Source organism: Orbicella faveolata, unplaced genomic scaffold, assembly GCF_042242905.1.
Source record: "Orbicella faveolata isolate gen_17 unplaced genomic scaffold, um_ofav_v1 contig_1, whole genome shotgun sequence".
Taxonomy (NCBI): domain Eukaryota; kingdom Metazoa; phylum Cnidaria; class Anthozoa; order Scleractinia; family Merulinidae; genus Orbicella; species Orbicella faveolata.
In genome coordinates, this window is record NW_028301536.1 from 20,277,501 (window position 1) to 20,295,439 (window position 17,939).

General features: G+C 39.1%; 3 protein-coding genes across 5 annotated transcripts in view; 1 reads left to right on the plus strand and 2 right to left on the minus strand.

The window, feature by feature from the left end:
• The window catches only part of LOC110048644 (polycomb group RING finger protein 5-A-like), a 19,984-nt gene extending 17,923 nt beyond the window's left edge, over positions 1 to 2,061 (plus strand). For 2 of the 3 annotated variants that reach the window (XM_020754419.2, XM_089294691.1), the window contains one exon: positions 552 to 2,061. In XM_020754419.2, coding sequence (XP_020610078.1) covers positions 552 to 602 — 51 coding nt within the window. In that variant the 3' untranslated portion in view covers positions 603 to 2,061. The other variant, XM_089294688.1, reaches the window with a different exon arrangement.
• Positions 2,062 to 6,645: 4,584 nt separating this feature from the next.
• On the minus strand, positions 6,646 to 8,888 carry LOC149118353 (uncharacterized). Its single transcript, XM_089294722.1, has 3 exons — positions 8,612 to 8,888; positions 7,300 to 7,588; positions 6,646 to 7,195 (listed from the first exon to the last, which is right to left on the minus strand). Exons 1-3 carry the CDS (start codon positions 8,773 to 8,775, stop codon positions 6,737 to 6,739), a joined length of 912 nt encoding a protein of 303 aa, XP_089150848.1. The 5' UTR covers positions 8,776 to 8,888; the 3' UTR covers positions 6,646 to 6,736.
• A 740-nt stretch (positions 8,889 to 9,628) lies between these two features.
• On the minus strand, positions 9,629 to 14,757 carry LOC149118354 (uncharacterized). The gene is made up of 5 exons (XM_089285483.1): positions 14,734 to 14,757; positions 13,520 to 13,587; positions 12,943 to 13,123; positions 12,614 to 12,843; positions 9,629 to 12,282 (listed from the first exon to the last, which is right to left on the minus strand). The coding sequence occupies exons 1-5, from the start codon at positions 14,755 to 14,757 to the stop codon at positions 12,117 to 12,119; spliced, it is 669 nt and encodes a 222-aa protein (XP_089141609.1). The 3' UTR covers positions 9,629 to 12,116.
• Between the last annotated feature and the right edge of the window lie 3,182 nt (positions 14,758 to 17,939).

The window sequence follows — 17,939 nt, forward strand, 5'->3', positions numbered from 1 at the left end:
CTTGCTCCATGTTATAATAGTGTCTCTGATTTGTTGATACTTGTAAGCGGAACTTCAAGCAACAACCGACCAACCAATGATCAGTATGGCATTTTTCAGTTGAAATTTGTCATCTCTTTCGGTTCAGATGTCTCTACCGGGGCCAGAGTTGAGGGCAGAGAGAAAGAGAGACGCTCCTTTTACTAGCTATGTCAGAAATAATTTCACTCTTGTGATATTTTTAAAGCCGCCAAACAGCGGATCACAGATAGCCACAGATCGCTACAGGTATCGGAAAGATTGAAATCTTGTAAAGATTGCCATTGAAAACTCCACTGGTTTTCAAGTGATTCAAATCATTTGTAACAGAAAGATAACATCAAAAATTTCTTGTCTGTGCCTTTTTCACGTTCTGGCGCGGTTTTACTGCAGTTTTTTTTTTTTTTTTTTTTTTTTTTTGTAGTAGCTTCCAGGTTGTCACTTGTCTTCCGCTCGCTGTGTCAGTTTCATTACAAGAACTTTATTGTTCCTTTTCAGTCTTATTTCATCTAACTGTCATTTTCTCTCCACAGGGCAATGCAATTTTAACCCTGCAATATCGACCCAAACTGGACTTCCTATGACGAATGGAATCATAAATAGTAATTATGAATAGGTGTGATAAAAATGAAGAAACGGATGTACCAGCGTATCGCATCACTTTCGCTTATTTCTAGTTCCTTTGCTTACTGAGTCATTTGTACATCCTTTTCTCGCGCTTATATATCGCAAAACCAGTTAAACTCGAGTTGACAGGGAGGGTCACGTGGAATGCCATTTATAACATCTCTTGTATTTGAAACGATTTTCATCATTGTTAGTTCCAGCTTCACCATGAGCATACAAATTGTCTATCGTCCCCTCCTTCCTTGCCAGTCCGCTGTCTTATATCACGCTGCAAGGGAAACCTGGAAAGGGAACAAAGCCCTGCTTCCGCGCCACAAGATCTGTGATGAGATAAGATCCCTTTTACTCTGCCAATCGTAATAATGCTGAGTAGCTTGTCGTCCTAATAGACTAACTGAAATCGCTTTTGTAGAATTCAGTTTTTATAGTGTCGAAAAGTGCGAATTCAGCTTTTATAGTGCCAGAAAAAGGTATTTAGGTACCAAGTGGGAGAAGTTCAAATTAGATAAGTAGACTTTTGAGATAGTCGGTGTAACTACCAGTTAGGCTAAAAATATCTGAACAACTAAACCAGAACCTGAACCCCGGTAACTACACGATCTAGTCGCTCTATCTAGACTTTGAAATTACATTTATACATTTAAGAAAGAAACTCAAACTAGCCTTCCAGCATCATGAATTACATAGGTGAGAACAAGGAGAATTTTCAGGAATTTTAAGGATATTAAGTGAGAGGTAGCCAAATTATTGTGATCAAATTAACGGCGAAGTCGCGCCGGTCGGTCATCTGCACATGTTCACACCATGTTAACCAAGAGTGTTTACTTGGTGTGAACAGGGTAGCCACTAAGGTAACCACGTTGCTTGTTAAAATACTTTCTCTTTCTACTTTTGAACTTTGAAAAGTTTATTATTACATATAGTAAGTTTGTTCAAGCTGAACTTCGAGCAGTTCGGCATCAAAACAATTAAAAATATCTTTTCTGTTAACGTCTTGTTAGTTTACCATCTTTTAGTAGTGACTGGAAATATTTCATTGTTATCTAATTTTGTGTCTATTTGTTTTGCCGTTCAAGTTAAGGAGGAAGACTTGGGGTAGCATCATGTAACTTTTCCGTGGAGATATTTACCTAAACTTTGTATTTTCGACAAAAATGTTTGTAAACTTAGGAAAGAGCATCGTCCTCTTTAAAAGACAATTCGTAATTCTATCATTATATGAAGCAAAGAAAGTTGACTTGAATATTGTTTCTCGTTTTCCGTTCGAAATGTGTAACTGAAGTAGGTTGCAATTAAATACCGGCACATTTCGATACTATCAAATATTGTAAATATTGTATACAGAAATGTAATGTTTGTAAGAAAAATCTAATCATAAAAGTAATATAAAAACTTTAATAAATGGTTGCAGTTTTACAGTGGTCCGAGTTATAATATTATGAAATAAATTACAATATTTAGAGAGGAAGCCACATCAGCCTTACCTGGTTTTCATGCAGGTCCTCTATCCTGATGGAATTGGAATTGGGAGTGTTGGTTTTTGTGGAGGGAGGAAAACCGGAGAACCCGGAGAAAAACCCTCGGAGCAAGGATAGAACCAGCAACAAACTCAACCCGCACATGGCACCGGGCCGAGATCCAGCCCGCGTCATACTGGTGGGAGATGAGAGCTCTCACCACTGCGCCATCCCGTTTCCCTTATTGTGACTAACTGAAAAGCTCCGTAAAACAATACATTTCGCCGCAATTAAGAATCTTAGCTAGATATTAGGATCTTATCTTCACAAGGTACCCGTGCAAGTTAAAGAATCTGCTATCTTGAATTTTTCTGACTGGAAAAGACATTCAATAATCACAAGATCTGGGGACGCAATGGTGTCGCCGTGAGACAATGATGGGTGCGACTATGATTCAGTGAAAATATCACTAAAATATCATATTTGACTTAAAAAAATAGCTACAACAAGTTTTTGATCTAGGGATATATAAGCCGATAGAAACCGTGAGCAAAAGGTCAACAAAATTTTAATAGGAAAAGAACTGTCGTGAGGACATTTTTTTTACTTGAGGCTATTTGAATGGAAGCAGAAGGTTGTCATACATTCAAGTTATTTTCTCTATCCATCACGTATATCCTCCCTCATATAAACAATCACTAATTTAAGGCCGTTTGCCCCGGCTGCTCGGTAGAATTTTAAATAATCCAAAAGTCATCAATAAACGGAAGATGAGCGATTTTACTTGTTACTGTCAAATCACGCTTCCGTAGTCTTATGACGTCTCCAAACTCCTGAGCGTCTAAACAGGACTGAAATCAAGCGGAAGCTTGCCGTCTTGAGTCTTCCGTGAATAAGATGCTAAAGACAATTTTCGGGCTGGGAGAGGGTGAGAGCTGATTTGGTTTCAAAGAGGAGGAGCACTGGAAAGCTCATATGGTTAAAGTATCATCCAACCAAAGGAAAAGTCTTCTTTTCTTTTTGTGTGAGTTAGACTAAGTCTTCGTTTGGTTCGTGTTTCGGTTTCATCCGTTTAAGATAATATTTTCAAATAAAAAAGTGACTTTAAAATCCGCCCGTTGTGGCTCAACTGGTTATTCCTTATAATTTAAATGGAAAGCGCGGATTTAACCAACAAGTAAGCTTAGAAACAAAACAAGAAAATTTGTGCCTCAGTACCGCACTGTTCGAGCAATGTAAACTTTGGAGCAGGTAACAGTTACGCAAGTTTTGGCTGTCAGGTATCGGGACCGCAGGTACTGTTTAATTTATTCCTTGACTTATTGTATGATACAGAAGTGTTCAGATCATTTTCGCACTCAACGTAATTCAGTAATCAATACAAGTAACATGCACTGACTGTGATCTGTCTCCAACGCCCGAGTATAAACCGCTACTTGGCTCGGTCGCAGTCACTGTTAGAAAGCCTTGTGACTTACGTGCACGTTCTCGTTTGTTTTTGAGTGTTGAAGTTAGTTCCCTGGTGATGCCTATCTCTCTAATTTGTAATTTTGTCAGATCATTTTACAGCAAGCCCCGATCTAAGTTTGCACCCCGTACGGCAAAATGTATTTTATGTGCATAGTAAATGGATATCTTGCTGGGCTGCGCCACTTCCAGTAAATAAACTAAAATAAAATCAGCCAGTGAAAAGCTCGCAAACTTAATTTAAATGTTAGCACTGTGTTATGCTGTCGCCAAGATTGACATGATATGAAGTTAAATTGATATTTCCCCAGTCGGAAAAATGACTTATTATTCGCAAGGAAACAGCTGTACCTTGGCAAATATTTCACGGACATCACAAACATTCACTGCTATCATGCAAACCTACTCTGAATTGTACATAATTTTTCAAATAACCTATGAGCATATTAAATATCTGAAGTTTCTTTCGCTTTAATATTTCACCGCTGATATCAAAAGCCGGCATAAAGTTGCCCGGTAATTGTTAACTTATAATATCATCAGTATAATTTATCTATATTTCGTTTGCTGAGTTGGTGCTCGATAGTGTAATAAATGAAGTCCGAATACTTCACTTTGGGTGATATTTATTCATGGAAGAAAAGAAATAAACGTATACGCCTTGTATCGAATTCTCGCCACGTAGAGGTCGCATTATTTTGAAAAAGTTATATTTGCTAGGCAACCAAACTGACTAAGAGAAAACGGATCACTCACGGTTTCTGGTAAACCAGGCTAATAGGACTCGACAAAAATCGTCTCGATATAATGTGTGCTCGATATGCAACGAAGACGTGACTCGTTTAAAAAACCAGGCTCGTTCTTGAAACTTTCGGAAAACGAGACTTGTTTTGACGGAAAACTATTCAAAGAAGGGATCACTCACGGTTTCTGGTAAACCAGGCTAATAGGACTCGACAAAAATCGTCTCGATATAATGTGTGCTCGATATGCAACGAAGACGTGACTCGTTTAAAAAACCAGGCTCGTTCTTGAAACTTTCGGAAAACGAGACTTGTTTTGACGGAAAACTATTCAAAGAAGACTCGTTCGGAGTGTTCGGAAAACGAGACTTGTTGAAACGAGACTCTTTTGAAATAACGAGACTCGTTCGGAAAAACGAGACTCGTTTTGAATAACGAGACTCGTTTGGAAAAACGAGACTCGTTTGGAAAACGAGACTCGTTCGGGAAACGAGACTTATTCAAAAATCGAGACTCGTTCGTGAAACCATTTTTGTTCGTGAAAGGAGGCTAGTTAATTATTAAGTTCTTTTAGGTAAATTGACAACCCGATCAATAGACTGAGTTTGATTTTAATTTCAATGTTAATTGTAAAATTTAAATATTATGCAAAAGTTTTTATTCGCAATCTTACAAACTATATAAATGCTAACCAGAAACTGTAACTTTAAATAATCTTAACCTTGAAGCCACACGCGCAGGCTCTCACACGCTTGCCCGGTTCCTTGTGCCTGTGAAATTAAATCTTGCTGTTCCTCTTGATAGGAAATTGTCATAGGTTTTTATAAACAGATGGGTAACGCCCCTGAGAACCACATCATTATAGGCTAAAAGCGATAAAGGCGATTTAAAACGCTTTGTTCCACCAATTGCAAGATATTTTGCTTACTAAAACATTACAACAATAAAACATTTTTGAATTACTACCTAGACACTACGTACAATCTGCGACAAAATTCAGTAAGCACCTTTTTAGGCCGAACTCAAAAATGAACTTTAAAACCAAACACACCTCGAAATACAATACTCCAACCCTTTCCTACATTCAATGTTGTACAAGCACAAATGAGGAAAAAACTAATTTATCAGGGGAGAGTCGGTCAAATTTAAGGGAGTCGAGTCTAAAATAATATAAAAATATTGTGATCTCAGCGGCAATGTGTGGGCTATTGTGTCGCAGATTGTAGGCCCATCTTTCTTTCAGACGATATGCTGTAAAAATTATCTTAAGGAAAATGCGTGCATTATTGTATGTACAAACTGCAACACGATCTATCTATGTTATCCGGAGCAAAATACATCGCATTTACTACGCTTAATTATTCTACTGCGCAATAAATTGTTCCACTGATTTTCATTTCAATAAACGTCAAAAGCTTTCGCAACACTTTATGTTTTTGTTATAGCTAAGGGTAACTAATCCTGTAATGGACTGGAATACAAAGTTCATTGTTATACCTCCCAACTCAAATACGTGTCACGTGTAATTTTTCTCGCCCTATAAAAACAACAACTCGAACTTTCAATTCGAACGTGTTCAAGATCCGGCAAATTTGTGCGTCAGTCAAGCTAATGACTTGCTCGTTGTAGTGACGGCAAAGAAACACTTTCAAGTCATAACAGAGGAAGTTAAGCAAAAAAGCTCTTAATCCCCTAGTAAAGCAACCAAAAAAAAAAGAGAAAAACTTGAAAACAACCTTTGGATTGTACAGAATTAAGAACGATGAAGTTCTTAGAACTAAACAAACCAAAACTAGTATGCATGAGGTACATTTTAGATTTATTCTATTTTTGAATTGGAAGGTATAACAAATACTTCATGACCGACCTACGAGAAACAAAACTCCTTTCAAGTGGGGCCAGCCATTAAGTGCCTCTTGTTATATAGCTGGAGTTAATTTGAATATCACGTTTGTTCTTATTGGTTGATTTAGAGTCACGTAATTACAGTTACAGTTACAATTACCGTAAATTAAAAATTACAATTACAGAATTATTGCGCGCTCTCTCAATAACCAGAGGTTACTTTTTCTTCTACTTGATTTATTACTTTTCACTAAACGTAGCCTGCAACGCAGGCACTCTTCCCGAAAGGAAAAAAACGTAGAGGTTCCTCACTGATTTTTTCTTTCGGGGAGGGCGGCTGTGACGCAAGACGTAAGTAGTAAATAGTAAACACACGCAGGCTACTATGACACAGGCTCCAGCTATATAACAAAGCACTTAATTACTGGTCCTTTAGGAAAAAGTTTGTTTCGTTTCCCGCCCTACACCACCCCCCCCCCCCCCCCTCCAACCCCCTTCCCATCTTCGTCTCGGGAAACATCGACATTCTCGGGAAAACAAAGCTAACTGCTTCCCTCGGGACCAGTGATTAAGTATCTATTACACAATATAGTCTCTATACTGTGAAGACAATACCGGGAGAAAATTTGTTATGATGCGATCCAGTCCTCGCCATTGCCTCCACATCCTGTCGTTCAGATAGGCCTGCAGATCATCGCGAGAGATACCACGCCGTCCTTTGAGGGGGCCTTTCAAATTTGCCCACGCAGATTCGGCTTCCTGAGTGTGAACCCCAGTTACTGGGTCCACGAAGTTATCTGCGTGGACAACAACGCGATGTCGAGCGACGTGGTTGGGCAGATGTTGGTCCAGGTTTCTGTAGGCCCCCCAATCATCGGTGTACACTTCACTGCCTGGTTGGAGACATTTTGCAAGAATCGGCAACAGTGTCGCACGATCCCGACTTGCCACCACTTCATAATAACCCTTTGCAGGCCTCGTGGCTGTTGAAATGACTCCAAAGACCCACAAGTCGAGAGCTCTTCTTCCTCGGTTATACTAATAGAGTTAACGATTGTTGATTAGTGAAACTATTTGTCAAAGAATTCAACCAAATTTGACAAAACAGCAATATCACAACCAAGACATGTATACTAACTAACCTTTGCTTTGTGATTGAATTTGCTTTCGTCGCACTTCACGACAGCTGTTCCCCCAAACGGAATAAAAGGGTGTGTTGCGATGTCCGCTGAACATACGTCCTCCAAACTTCGGAAAACAGTGCAGACAAGATTGTTATTTATGGACATCATGTTCGCGGTGGATTTACGACTCTGGTCCGTGGACCAGAAGTAAATCATCATTAAAAGTTCCCCCAAAGGGATTTTTGGCCACTTGGCAAAAAAACTGTTAGTTCTGATGCTTCGTTTCTTCCTGCAAGTACTGCATCTCCTAAAGGAATAGAACCAGTGTCAAATTCAGAATTCCTTTGGACGCCCCTATTAGAGATTTAAAAGGGATATTACTACAGTTGTTCTCGGTCTCATATCTTCTACGCCCAAGCGGAATGGCTCACTCTACAGCTTCAAACGGAGTGCGTTTTGGGTAAGAGATCTGCTATGGGGTTCCGGGAAGAATTATTTAGTCTGCGTTTTTAGCAATGACATATCCGAGATATGACATAGTCTCGTCTTCTGGACGTTTGTTATACAATAGCAATGCGGTTAGCCTGCAAGAACGAAACATGATCTTCGAGATAGGGGTGTGAACTCCAAACGAATGCGTTTCCCGCAATATTGCTCCAGTAGTCCCAGCACTATTACTCCATTTTTGTCAAGAGAACGCGCCAAAACTTTGTGCCCGTATTTCTCTGTGCGGTCTTGGTTTGTTTTCTTAATTTACACGCTCCTTATATCTGCGTTCCCTAAGATTTTTGTATTTCAAAAACTAGAAGCCGAAAATGACGTATGATAAATATCAATGGAATAATGAAGCTCGCATTTATGGTTCAACATATAATACGAGTATACCAACTTGCGTGACTTGCCATCCAACATGGCAAGTGAGAAGGCGAGCTCGAGAGGAACGAACATGAAACGCGTGATAGCGCCACGCTCGCAGCAGGCTATCAAGAGATGTTTTTTACATTTCGTTCAACAGACCACGTATAATCGCTAGTTCAAATCATTCAGGTAAAGAAGTACGCTTCACGATTTTTTATTGGAATTTCGAATGCTCTGTCCGATCGACGCGGGTTTGCATATACTAAGATAAAGTACATATTCCGCATGTCTTTAGACTGCTTACGGACTTTTTCTTTCCCGAATAATCATTCTGTAGCTCGCGCTATAGCCATGTTGGTTTATGCTCTCACTAGAAACGGACCCAGCATTCCAGCGTGCTTGCAGCCCTACTGCTCAGTAATGGTTTAAATTATACAACTCTTAAGTTAATATAGCCTCTCTTTATACTAACCATTGGTATCCGTCGACGTGGACATCCGATCTTTCAACCATTGTCATGGCTTGGTTGCATCCTCCACAGTGGAGCGGATTTGCCAGTAAAGATCGGTTTTTAAGCCAATTTATTACTCTTACCGATGAAGTTTGCCTTAAATCGGTAAAATATCGCAGGTCCATGCTTAACGTCTTCGATGAAAGATTTATAATGGTGAAGAGCAGTGAAACACTAAGATTACACTTTGGACTAAAAGCGTGCTCCGAGAAACGTTTCGCTACAGGAGGTCTTTCAATGAGTAATTAAATGACAAAGTCCAGCACTCCCACCCCCAGAATTATTTTCAGAGACGAATGTTTTTTTGATTTGCCCTATATTTCGTGCCTCTATGTTCCCGCCATGATGGATGATGTGTGAAAACCAGTTCATGATATCTTCACGATATACATATATATTTTCAGATCACTATTTTCAAAATGTAAGAGAATTTGTACACACCGTCTTACACACCTCTAATACTTAGGTGGCAGTACGGCGGCAAGTAGTGAAGATCATTTCCGGTGACGTCATGACGTGCATTCCACTTAGGTCTTGCTTTCTGCCAACCTCATTCCCAGGGTCTCTCATTTTATCACCCCCAGGGGAGTGGTAAGATCAGAGACCCTGGGAACGAGGTGGCCTTCATGCTACGACCCTTCACCGCGCGAGTATGAGCTTGCTGTTCGCTTCTCATTTTCGCGCTTTTTCAATGTTTGAACAGTCTAGTGAGAAGATAAAGTACTCAATCATAAAATCCGTCTTAAGATAATTGTTTCTTTTGTAACAAAAATTTGATGCTAAAAATGTTAAAATCATATACATATAGATATACATTTTTTTATTTTCGAGCTTATCGCGTTTTACGAACAACCTGCCCGCGCTGAAATCGAGCTTTTTATACAGTGTTATTTTGTTTTGTGGTTGGATTAACCGGCAGCTCTAAAAGCAGCTGAGAGGCAAATACAAGTTCTGGGAGATAACAGAAGGAAAACATACTTTTTACTTTGTACGTATTCCGTTTATTTTAAAATCATGCTTTCGTACGTATGTACAAAAATTGTTACTTATTATTTACTTAGTCACGTGTCATACTTTTCAGTAGTAGAAACTGGTTTTAACAGAACATAAACACATATCTAATGCATGAAGAATGCTACTGCTGACTTGTAACCCACAACCAACTTCAAAAATAGAACTAATAACACTATAGATCTGAGCACAATTAATCAGCTACTTTTTCAATGTTGTGCTCAGTCTTTTGAAGAAATATATGTAATCAAAAAATTTTAAGTGTTATTTCATTTTTCAGATGTAGACATGCTGCTAAATAGAAAGTGTTAATTGTGCTAATAAACATTTCAACCTTCTTTTTAAATCCCTTATGAATTTTGCGGTAAAACTATTTCTTATATAAACGATGTAACTCGCATCCTGAGGCAACTCAAGGCGCGCCGATTGTCACGTATTGCTTCATGTGATTTTTATTCACTTCATAATTAATTAAATTTAAAATTTATATCAAGTAGGTACAAAGTGACTTGACAAACGCCCACCGTGACCGTTTTACTGATAGAAACTTGAAGACAGACGCGTCCATGTATTATTTTCTATTTACCAAATTGTACCATGCGCAAAGTTGAATTAGGTTAAAGCATGAGGTGAGAGAAAACATCCCCGTGCCTTATCAGGGGCACCCAACGGATCGTTTCGGTAAATTATCTGTTCGGAAGGCCTTTAATCCCCTCTGATTTTCTTGAGAGAATTGGCACCTCGAACTTTCGTGATATGAGAAATTTAATGTCTGTTGTTTTCGGACTGTTGAAAATGTCGTTTTGAGTAGCGAAAAAAGGTCAGCTATCATTTGCGGAAAGGCGATAAGACCTAAGGTTTTCGGGAAATGGACAAAAAAGCCCTAATAAATTCGAGAATACTCAAGTTCCCCTAGAATATCCGAACAGATAAAATTTTTTTAGTGCAACCTAAAATTAACCTACAGAGCTTTAAAAGTACTCCAGATAGCCTAAAACAGCATCTAACAGCATTCGAGAGAAAACGGTCGTTGGGTGCCCCTGCCTTATGATAATCTTTTTCGATCTCTTTTAAGCTTCGCATCACGCTGTCAAAGATCGCGCAGGCAATGGCCAAGTGTCATCGGGTCGCGACTACTATAGAAAATACGAAATTGAAAATCTGGGAGGTTAAGATAAACTACATGTATACCATACTGTTAGCATTGGAAATATTTTCAAAGCGCTCACAAGGCAGGAAAATTATACATGCTTCTCCAAAGTTAAACAATTAATAGAAGTCACGTCATTCCCCTGTATGAATGATTAACACAAAGCGCCAAGACTCAAATTTCTAACCCGCTTGAAAGTCATTTCTCGGAAAGTACCGAACGGATTGATGCGAAAACTGTCTCTTTCGAAAGTTATTTCAAAGCCCAAGACAGCCAAAATATTTGTTTCGCGTTTGTGAAAACTTTTGCTCCGAAAAAAACTGGTGCAAACGTATACATATTTAATTTAGGATCCGTGGTGTAATATCTACCAGGTTTGCATGTCCACGGCAAGAAAAGCTGCTTCTCCAAACCTACCGCAACGTTTGGATCAAAAGAGTTGTCCTAGGAAAGCCTTTTCAAAGTGCCGGGCAGGAAAATTATCTTCAATGTGTTAATCCTAAGTCTACTTCAAACATAAGTCGTGTCTTTTCTCTGCATGACTAATTCACATGAGGTGCCATGCCGTGGCTGCTGACAAGAACTGCATTCTAAACACATTCGAAGGTCGTTTTTCGAAACGTACTGAACGGATTAAATTGAAAAACATCTCTTTTGAAAGGTTTTATAAAGCTCAGGACAGCTAAAATAGTTGTTTTCAGTTTGTTAGAACTTTCGCTCCGAAAACACCGATGCAAATTTTTGCATAATTAATTTCGAAAGTGTTGTGTAATGTTTACCAGAGTTTGGATGTCCACAGCGAAAAAATCGTGCAGTTTCTCTGGAACTACCCCATCGTTTGTATCGTGAGAGGCCTCTTTGAAAAGCATTTTCAAAGTGTTGGGCAGGAAAATTATCTTCTATGTATTTATCCTCAGTATACTTCAAAAATTAGTAATCTTGTAATTTCTCTGCCTGACTGATTCACATTAGGCGCTGTAGTACTGAACGGCCTAAAGCGAATAAGATATCTTTGGAAAGCTCTTTTAAAGTGCCAGACAGTTAGAATTTTTCTCCCTCTGTCTTTATGAACTGCGGTCCAAAGATACAGGTGTAAGTTTTTGCATATTTGATTAACTGTTAAAATTAAACCTTCAGTGATATTACTTCAGTTAAATTGGCCAATCGGGTGTCTTTCCTAAAATAGCTTGGCAGTTTGACCAAGCGCTAAAATTAGATTGAAAAAGATTATCATTGGAAGAGGCCCATGTATGGGGGGATGTGTTCTCTTAGATCATGGTCTCTTGGTTAAAGGTGATTGTAAAATCAAAGGTACATATAAAAAATAATAAACTTTACTGAAATGTTCCCGTCGCCATCCACCCATTTGTTCAAGTTGGACAGGTGGCGACCCCACATCTCGCCTTCCTTCAGCGTTGTTGGTTGCAGAATGAAAACTGTTTCGTTTTCATTTCCAGGCGATAGCACCATTCTGTGTTAAAAAAAAGGGTTTAAATTACCATTAGCTTTTATGTTAAGGTAACGTCTACATACGGGCTAAGTGGCCCATCAGGCCCGTGCTTATCCCGGTTTCTATAGCATGAAGCGACTAGGAGTATTTCTACTCCCCCCGCCTGGGTGGGATGCTAGTCCATATTGTTGGACAATTTTTTTTTAACGTAGAAAGATTTTAAATATTCCTTTTACAGAATGTGCAAACTTTTTTTTATGATATCACACCGCTGTGATTTTTATTCAGTGGTATTATTGTGCACAATAATAAATGAAAGATACAGCGCTACTGTTTCGGAAGATCTGCTCACCTTATCTCGACTGTAGCTGGAAAGGTAGCACTCTCCAGCTGGAGAAACAAATTGAGGTCCTTCGTCAAAATCGCTCTCCACGTGTATCCATTTTCTCTGAACTGTCCGCTTGTTAGTGGATCTGATCTCTCTTCCATCAAAGCAGCGAAATGCGCATGGAAGTTTTCGATGTGCCACGAGAAGGACATAACCATCTCTTCCTTCTCATTCACCTCTTCCTTATGAGTTTCCTGCACAAGTATTTGTATGTTGTTATTACGTTTTTTTTCCAGTAATTTTACTGTTACTGTTAATCATGTTTTTTAATTAATGCCAATTTAACTCCTTACCTGTGTTTTTATCATTGCCAACAATCTTTGCCTTTCGCCATGCTGTAAATCAAAGTGCGACCTGGCAGCATCATATAGATGGGTCCTCATGTCCTTCCTTAAAGTCATTGCTTTGCACCCCGGAACAAGGCATTTCGATGCCTTCATCGGGCACGAGTGCTGATGTAAACTGACATGAGCTCTGAAAAACACATGTAAAGGTCACTCATCATAAATGGGTTATGTAAGTCTTAGGCCTCTAGGCAAAAATTACCTTCATCGATTAAGGGAATTCTAGAATCTCGAGTAACATAAGAAAACGTATTGTACTTCACTACGATTTTCTCCATATTATTCATCTGTGGAGAGTCTGGAGAGACAAGTCCCCGAATGGATCGCATACATACCGAAAGGATTAGCTTCGCTTCTCGCGCAATATTTGTTTTAAGAACATCAAATTTCCGAGTTGCAACTATAAGCCGATAGTTCTTCGACAGAAACACTTTATTGTTTATAGTGTTAGGAACTGACGAGATGCGTATGGTGCGTATTCCTTTTCAGACCTTGTTATGGTCAGAAGACAAAATTAAGTTCTTACCTTGGTACGTTGATGCCACAACCAAGCGGGCAGTCCACTTGTGAATAATAGCACTCCGTTGCTTGGTGCTGGGAAGCGAGTGAATGAAATATTGTTTTTAATACGAGAAAATTAAATTCATATCTTCAAGTCACCGTAAATTTTATGTTATTGTATGCATAAACTTACTATACCACAAAATGGCTGAAAAAGAGTGAAATGAAGTGAACGAAATCCTCACTAGTGAAGATATGGAAAACACGCCACTCTTTTCCCGGAAGTAGTTGTATGTGAATTTTACGAGTTGTGTATTTTCCAGTAAAACACTCGTATCTCTTTAATAAATACTGTTAAGGGCGGGGTCCTGATTTTTTTGTTTTAGTGAGAGTGCTCCTATAATGACAGAACGCTTTGTTAGATTTCTGAAGTTTGATTGTGCGCGCGATCATCATTACCGTGGAAACCATTTAGAAAACAGTCCTAAGAAAGTACGATTGGTTAAAAATCGTGTTTCCATGACTCGATAGAGACAAAGAACTAGTGCGAGCTGTCCACGCAATGATGGCGCGAGCAAAGAGAATTTACAATTTGATAATCAAGCTAACAAGTTGTTTTCCTTTTTTTTCCTCGCGGTGTATTCTAAAAGTAATACAGTCGAACCTCCGGCTGCGACCACCTCTCGTAAGCGACCACCTCTCCTCAGCGACCAGTTTTCCAAAATACCCATAGTTTCCCAGTCAAATCACTATATTTAGAACCTCTTGTAAGCGACCACCTCTTGTAAGCGACCACCTCTCGTAAGTGAGTGCGACCACTTTTAGATCTAAAAGTTTGAAATTTTCTTTTGTTTTTTACCTCCCGTGAGCGACCACTTGACAGATAGTAGAAGAAATTGGATAAGATGTTGTGAAGTTATCGTATACCTGGATAGCACAAGAGACTGAAATTTCTCAATGGGAAAAATCGGGTTTTTTATCTCGAAATTGACTTTTCATATGAATAAAACAGGGTAAGTCTCGGCAGTTACCATATTCTTACGAGGAAAAATTTTTATTCAATATAGTCTAAGTTCTCATAAGCGACCACCTCCTTTAAGCAACCTCCAAGGCTTGACATTTTAGCTGGTCGCTTCCGGGAGATTCGACTGTAGAATACATGTTCTCCGTGTTTCGGTCGAGTTATAGTAATACTCGTGAAAGTTTGGGAGAACTTGAAAAAGCTGTTGAAACACTCACCTGCGACTCGTGTTCCCATAGCATTTCTCGTTATCCCAAACTTCCACGCGTGTTTAGATTTCTATCGCGCGTTATAGTTCACCACTAAATTTTCTCAGATTCTTATTGGTTTAAATTGATCACGTGATGCGATAATGTTCAGCCGCGCGTAGAGACACTATCAGCCCTTGGTGCCCGTCCGAGGAAAATACCCGGTTGAATTGTACTCGTCCGTGAAAATAGTTCTTTAAACAAGTGGGCTTATAGAAAAGAAACAATTGAATTTGTATTAAGAGGGTTTTTGCTTGTTTTCTTTTTTCAAATTGTACATTTGGCTTTCACGGCTTTCGTCTAAAAATGTTGAAAATAATTCAATCTGACTTTTGCACTGGCGCGCGGAAGAAAATTTAGTGTAGAACAATAAAGATAATAGATCGTTTATGTCTCGGAACTATCAGTATGATAGTTACCCCGCGGAAATTTGATGTTCTTAAAACTAGCATATTTGCCGTCGAAGCTTCGTTTTAAATATTCGTTTTAAATATTCACATTTCCGCGGGGCAACTATGAGCCGATAGTTCCTCGAGAGAAACACTCTATTGTTTAAATAGTTGACGAGGGCGCATAGAAATCGAGAGCGAATAATCTAATTGTTTTAGTATAAATCTACTAGTCGTTCAAAACTTTAGCTAAATACTCTTCACAGACCTCGAAAACGCAAAGAAGGGGTCGTCATTTTGTTAAGGAGCGCGCACTGCTACGCTATTCACTATCTATCACAGAATGGATAGTGAGTAGCGTAGCCAATCAGAGAACGGCATTCGTGATAGAACGCTAGCAGCTTTATACTACAACTCAAAATAAACACTGTACATACGTGTTTTCTATTTCTTAAATAAGTGTTTGCGCTAAAACAGCGTTTGCTCATTAGTGAAAACGATGCCGGTTAGCATGGTAACTGTTCAGACGCTGAAGCAGATCACCAGGTTTGTCATTTGTCCTCTTGGAGAAACAATCATCAGCATACTGGTAGTAGAATCGTTTAGGAAAGGGTCGAACATTGTCGCACTCCCATTTAGCCATTATGATATAGATTTGAGAGGACAGGGGATAAAAGATTTTCCATACCGCATCCATCATTTTGTTCGTAGAGGCGACCGTTAGAACTGAACACTGCGTTTTTAGTGACATTGCAAAGAAGGCGTTTGAAAATACTCAGTTAAGAACTTATTGTGCGTATAGATTTCTTCAATGATGCGGTCAATGGTGTCATCCAGAGTAACTTTTGTAACTTGTTTGGAGGCATCGTATTGGACCAGGACTTCGTCATCCTCGAGGGTGAACTTTGGCTTAGGTTTTAAAGCTATATACGTGCTCGTTAATAGGGATTATTTAGGGGGCCGGTACTTGGCTGTTTCGTAGTAAAAGGTGCCCCAAGTGCTTTGTTGTATCGATCCATACTCTTTATTTTGATCCTTTGATAGATTCCGAGATATGACAATGTTGTTCTAAGAGTTAATTCCGTGTTCCGATAGATATTTTCCTTAATACAGAGATAGATCAATGTCCACGCTAGACTCCTTTCAGTTCTCTCCGATTCCTTGTCTGCACACGTTTTTCTAGTGTCAATCACGAAACTCGACTCAGACCTCGCAGGTCAAACCAGCTCCAGTCCCTAACTTATTTACAACATGCTTACTACAGGATTGTATTTTGTGATATAACCAGGTTGTCAAACTTGTCGGTTTTAAAATAAGTAATAGTTCATCTTTGGCCATCTTTAAAAATAGACTCAAAGCGTTTCTTTTTAAAAGAGCCTTTTATTATTCATTTTAGACTACTCTTTTTAATGTTTGATAAATTTTTTAGATTTTCTCTGATATTGTAAAGCGCCTTTGAACAATAGGGTATTGGCGCCATATAAAAATTTTATTTATTTTATTTACTTAATTTCGCGGGTACGTAAGCTCGCGAATTTGGTGAGACTGTATTCGCGGCAGGGTCTTCTTTTAGCCATTTCAGTAGCCAAATATGAAAAAAGGGCATTAAATTTTGCGATTCAAGCGTTCTCAAATTCACCTTCAAAACACGTTATTAAAATACTTTCAAGTTAAACTGGAACAAGCAAAAGGCATAATTCAAAAATAACGTTTAAGTGTATTACAACTTGGATAGGCATTGTCTCAACTGTGGGTCATTTACTACGAGAGATTTCATGATGCACGCGTTCGTTGCACGATGCGGGAATGTTAAAGTCACGGTAATTGTTTTCAAGCATCTATGATCCTCACTCGTTTAGGGTGGCCGACCCCGTCACTTTGTGCATCAAACTATAGTCCACCTTCGGCAGAGTGGTTATTAATTAGCTAGATAAAATAATTTATTTTGTTTCTTGTCCTTTATATTTCACAGCCAGTACGTACAAGACCCAGGAGTGATCCTTCAGTGTTCCTTGATCAGTTCCTAGCCGGAGGCGGGGGACGGGAATAATTTTTAGCTGTCTTTGACTAGGTTTACACTATAGTAGATTTTTACAGATCCATAAAGGTTTCTGGATTCATCAATTTTAGTTCGTTTTATAGTACGGGTTTACAAAGAAAGAATATTCGGATTCCTAACCGTTTACACGTCACACGACGACAACTCAGAATGAAGTGGTTAACAAGCTGTTTGTTACCTTGAAAACGAGAAACAAAATGCTCCGAAAGAAGGCTAGGGGTAGGTTGAGACAACGAGAGAACGGATGGATGTTGTACCTGATGGCCTTTGGCCAAGAATAGATGTCTTACATTCGGAAGAATCATTCTTCCCTGATGTTTCTTCTTGGCATTCCGTGGAATTGGCAGTCCCACTGGTATGTCTGAAGCTTACTAGAGTGAAGTAGTGGAAAGACGTGGCAAAGAGAGAGGCGGTTTCCGTCGGACAGGGTCGAACGCCTGGTGCGTCTTCCATGGCCGAGAGGATTCCCAGTTCAGATTGTCGGTGGAATGCCAGCATCCTTTGAAAGGAAGCAGACGCAAAAGGGTTCCCGTCTGGTTCCCTGAGGGATAGTTAACTGGTTGATCCTGTCAGTAGTCATATGCTTGTCTCAAAGATTAAGCCATGCATGTCTAAGTATAAGCACTTGTACTGTGAAACTTCGAATGGCTCATTAAATCAGTTATCGTTTATTTGAATGTACCATTACTAATTGGATAACCGTATTAATTGTAGAGCTAATACATGCG

Bases quoted from the DNA above. Each gene is read 5' to 3' on its own strand.
- LOC149118353 (XM_089294722.1), bottom strand. From the start codon at position 8,775: ATGGACCTGCGATATTTTACCGATTTAAGGCAAACTTCATCGGTAAGA. The intron at 7,589-8,611 runs GTTAGTATAAAG...CTATTCCTTTAG, and splicing joins CACGTCGACGGATACCAATG to GAGATGCAGTACTTGCAGGA. The intron at 7,196-7,299 runs GTTAGTTAGTAT...TAACTCTATTAG, and splicing joins AATTCAATCACAAAGCAAAG to TATAACCGAGGAAGAAGAGC.
- LOC149118354 (XM_089285483.1), bottom strand. From the start codon at position 14,757: ATGCTATGGGAACACGAGTCGCAG. The intron at 13,588-14,733 runs GTGAGTGTTTCA...CTCGCTTCCCAG, and splicing joins TATGGGAACACGAGTCGCAG to CACCAAGCAACGGAGTGCTA. The intron at 12,283-12,613 runs GTGAGCAGATCT...TTTTTAACACAG, and splicing joins CCAGCTACAGTCGAGATAAG to AATGGTGCTATCGCCTGGAA.